Source organism: Rhinopithecus bieti, unplaced genomic scaffold (assembly GCF_001698545.2).
Source record: "Rhinopithecus bieti isolate Rb0 unplaced genomic scaffold, ASM169854v2 scaffold_19459, whole genome shotgun sequence".
Classification (NCBI taxonomy): domain Eukaryota; kingdom Metazoa; phylum Chordata; class Mammalia; order Primates; family Cercopithecidae; genus Rhinopithecus; species Rhinopithecus bieti.
In genome coordinates, this window is record NW_016809864.1 from 715,771 (window position 1) to 719,693 (window position 3,923).

General features: G+C 37.9%; 1 protein-coding gene across 1 annotated transcript in view; it reads left to right on the forward strand.

The window, feature by feature from the left end:
* Nucleotides 1–325: 325 nt before the first annotated feature.
* The window catches only part of ATF7IP2 (activating transcription factor 7 interacting protein 2), a 58,142-nt gene continuing 54,544 nt past the window's right edge, over nucleotides 326–3,923 (forward strand). The window contains exons 1-2 of the mRNA XM_017890719.1: nucleotides 326–484; nucleotides 1,913–2,748. Coding sequence (XP_017746208.1) covers nucleotides 1,923–2,748 — 826 coding nt within the window. The 5' untranslated portion in view covers nucleotides 326–484; nucleotides 1,913–1,922. The remainder of the gene's footprint in view (nucleotides 485–1,912; nucleotides 2,749–3,923) is intronic.

Consider the following 3,923-nt stretch of genomic DNA (forward strand, 5'->3'; position numbering starts at 1 on the left):
TTTGTTTGTGTTGAGTGGGATGTGTTTGTGATTCAGAGTCATTTCTGGATATAGGTAATTATAGCCTGTTATCCTGATTGTGTTGGGAATGTGGTCTCTGGTGCCTGGCACCTGTAATACGTGAGCATTAGAGAAGCCAAAGTTTGAAATTTATGAAACCAGAAGGTAATCAGGAAAAAATTCCCAGTTATCTGATGTTTAAATTTTTAAGTACAGGATTTCGTTCTCATTAATTTCCAGTCAAAACAGCACTTTTCTCCCGTCAGAAATAACAACATAGCACATTCAATTATAAATTCACCATATTTTTATTTTCTTTTTTTTATAGGAATCCTGCTTTTTTTTTTCTTTCTTTCTTTGAGACAGGGTCTCGCTCTGTCACCCATGCTGGAGTGCAGTGGTGCAGTTACAGATCACGGCAGTGTCTAATTCCTCGACTCAAGTGAACCTCCTGCATCAGTCTCCTCAGTAGCTGGAACCACAGGCATGTGCCACACCTGGTTGAATTCTCCCTTTATAATAATATAAGAATGTTTTTATTTGTAGGATACAAAACTGTAGCAGTGTCTTCAGGCAAAGCTGCTAGTTTTATGCGTCATGATTATCAGTTTTAGCAAATACATCATTAAACCATGCTAGAGAAAAGATTTGATTTGTTCATTTTCTTTGGAAAATAATACAAAAATTGTATTCACAAAGAGACAATCAAATAATACAGAGTCCTACAGGAAAAATATAATTATATAGGCACATTAGGGTCTTAATTAATGAAGAGTGTTCTGCTGTTTTTCTGGATTTATTTAGTATACATATCAGGTTGGTTTGTTTGTTTAAGACAGAGTCTCGCTCTGTAGCCCAGGCTGGGGTACAGTGGCACTATCTTGGCTCACTGCAACCTCTGCCTCCCGAGTTCAAGTGATTCACTTGCCTCAGCCTCCCAGAAGGTGGGATTGCAGGCATGCGCTACCACGCCTGGCTAATTTTTGTATTTTTAATAGAGATGGTGTTTTGCCCTGTTGGCCAGGCTGGTCTGAACTCCAGACCTCAGATGATCCACCTGCCTCAGCATCCCAAAGTGCTAGGATTACAGGCGTGAGCCACTTGCGCCCGGTTAGTTGGCTTGTTTATTTAAGCTGGAATGTTATGTATCTTAGTGCTTGTTTTATTTTATTTTATTTTTTTTGAGACCATCTCACCCTGTTGCCCAGGCTGGAGTACAGTGGTGCAATGTTGGCTTACTGCAACCTCCACCTCCCGGGTTCAAGTGATTCTTGTGCCTCAGCCTCCTGAGTAGTTTGGGATTACAGGTGCATGCCACCATGCCTGGCTAATTTTTGTATTTTTAGTAGAGACAGGGTTCCATCACATTGGCCAGACTGGTCTCGAACTCCTGACTGCAAATAATCCTTCCGCCTCGGCCTCCCAAAGTGCTGGGATTACAGGCATGAGCCACCACACCCGGCCACATTTATTTTAGAAACTTGAACATTAGGAAATCTTAAACAGATGCCATTATGTATAGAAAATGGAATGTTTTATACAAAACTTTTTTTTTTTTAATGAATAAGTGCAATTTAATGTTTAGGTTATTTAAACTCTGACTTACCTTGGTGAGTAAATAGTGAATGATTATGGCACTGAGGTGATAAAACAAGAAGTGGCTAGATAAAACTATCAGGTAGAGGCTTACTAGCAATACAGATTTTGAATTTATATAGTTTCAATTTATAGAAACAATAGAAATGATTTCTGCTTTCAGTGACATGAAAATGGATATGTTTTCATTAAGGTGATTATCTGGAGAGACAGTATCAATGTTATTTTAATATTATAAATAAGTAACTTTAATTCAGTAGTAAATAACTTTTATTCGCTAGAGGAATGCACTTAAATATGATGTCTTAAATTCCAGGATATGAAAGATGGCAAGTCCAGATATAATTAAACGAAAGATATTAAAAGCCAAAAAAACAATGCCCCTAAGTTGCCGAAAGCAAGTAGAGATGCTGAATAAGTCAAGGAATGTTGAAGCACTGAAAACAGCAGCAAGTGGGAGTAATGTTCCAAGTGGTAATCAGCGTTTCAGTCCTAGTGTCATAGCTACCAAATGTAGCCCTTCTGAAAATGGTGCATCCTCACTGGACTCTAATAAAAATTCAATATCAGAGAAAAGTAACGTATTCTCTCAGAATTGCATAAAACCAGTAGAAGAAATCATTCATTCAAAAACAAAATTGGAACAAGTTGTTTGTTCGGACCAAAAGCCAAGTAAAACAACAGATCTCCCCAGCAGAGTCTTCACAGAAGAGGCGAAAGATTCACTGAACACTTCTGAAAAGGATTCTGAGTGTCAGACAAATGTAACAAGATCCCTTTTTGAGCATGAAGGGGCTTGTAGTCTGAAGTCCAGTTGCTGTCCACCCAGTGTATTGAGTGGTGGTATTCAGATGCCAGAGGCTACAGTAACCAGTACCGTGGATGATAAAACTGACCAGATGGTTTTCCATTTAGAAACAAACTCCAATTCAGAATCACATGGTAAAAGGCAAGGTGACAACATTTTATGTTCAGAAGACTCAGGTTTTGTGCCTGTTGAGAAAACACTTAATTTAGTGAATTCAGTCACTTCTAACAACTGTGCTGATGACATTTTGAAAACCGATGAGTGTAGTAGAACCTGTCCTTCCAGTATTTCAAATTGTGAAAGTGCAGACTCAACATGGCAGTCATCACCTGACACTAATAACAGTAAGTATATATTTATGCACCTTTTAGAAAAATTAAAATAGTCACTTTTCCTTGGGGTATTTTAAAGTCTCAAATATACGAACAAGTGGAATATAGATAGGAAAACGGTAAATGATAACAACAATATCACAGTATCTTGTTTCTGAACCGTTCTTAATGAGGTGGGGGACAGCTGTCCACCATATTAAAAGGGTAATTATTGCAAAGAAGGAATCAATCACTTTTCCTTAAGTACAAAATATCAAAAGGTGGTTTATAGCAATTATTTAGTTCATTTCATATACATCTCTTCTTATTTTGAAGTTTTATTAGATTAAGGAGGGTAGTTTAAAGCGAGTGGGTTTTAAAAATTGTTGGTAACCCTATTTCTTTCTTTTTTTTCTTTTTTTTTTTTTTTCTTTTTTGAGACGGGGTCTTGCTCTGTCGCCCAGGCTGGAGTACAGTGGTGCAATCTCGGCTCACTGCAACCTCCACCTCCCAGGTTCAAGTGATTCTCCTCCCTCAGCCTCCTGAGTAGCTGGGATTACAGGTGGGCACCACTATGCCTGGCTAATTTTTTTTTTCTTGTATTTTTAATAGAAATGGGGTTTCACCGTGTTGGTCATGCTGGTCTCGAACTCCTGACCTCGTGATCCACCCGCCTTTGCCTCCCAAAGTGCTGGGATTACAGGCATGAGCCACCGTACCCAGCCAACCCTATTTCTTTCTGTAGAATTGACCTGTAAATCACATGCTAAGTATAAGATGATAGATAATATATTCACATGTGTATATATGTGTGTGTAGAGAAAGAGAAGCACCCCAAATAGTAAATGAAGTCCTTGGGTTATAACAGCATTAAAATAGCAAAAGTGAATTTCATTTGAAGTAGGGTGTTTTGTTTATGAAATAGAAAAAAACTGATTTAATGCTATAAATGTTGTGTTCTTGTCTAGACTACAGAACGGTCTTTTAACAAGATAAATTTAAAATTATTTAAAAATAATAACAGTATCATCTATTTAAAATATGTATAATACGACTGGCTGGGTGCGGTGGCTCATGCCTGTAATCGCAGCACTTTGGAAGGCCAAGGCAGGAGGATCGCTTAAGCTCTCCAGACCAGCCTGGGCAACAGATCCAAGACCTTGTCTCTTAAAAAAAAAAAAAAAAAAAAAAAAAAAAAAAAAAAAAAA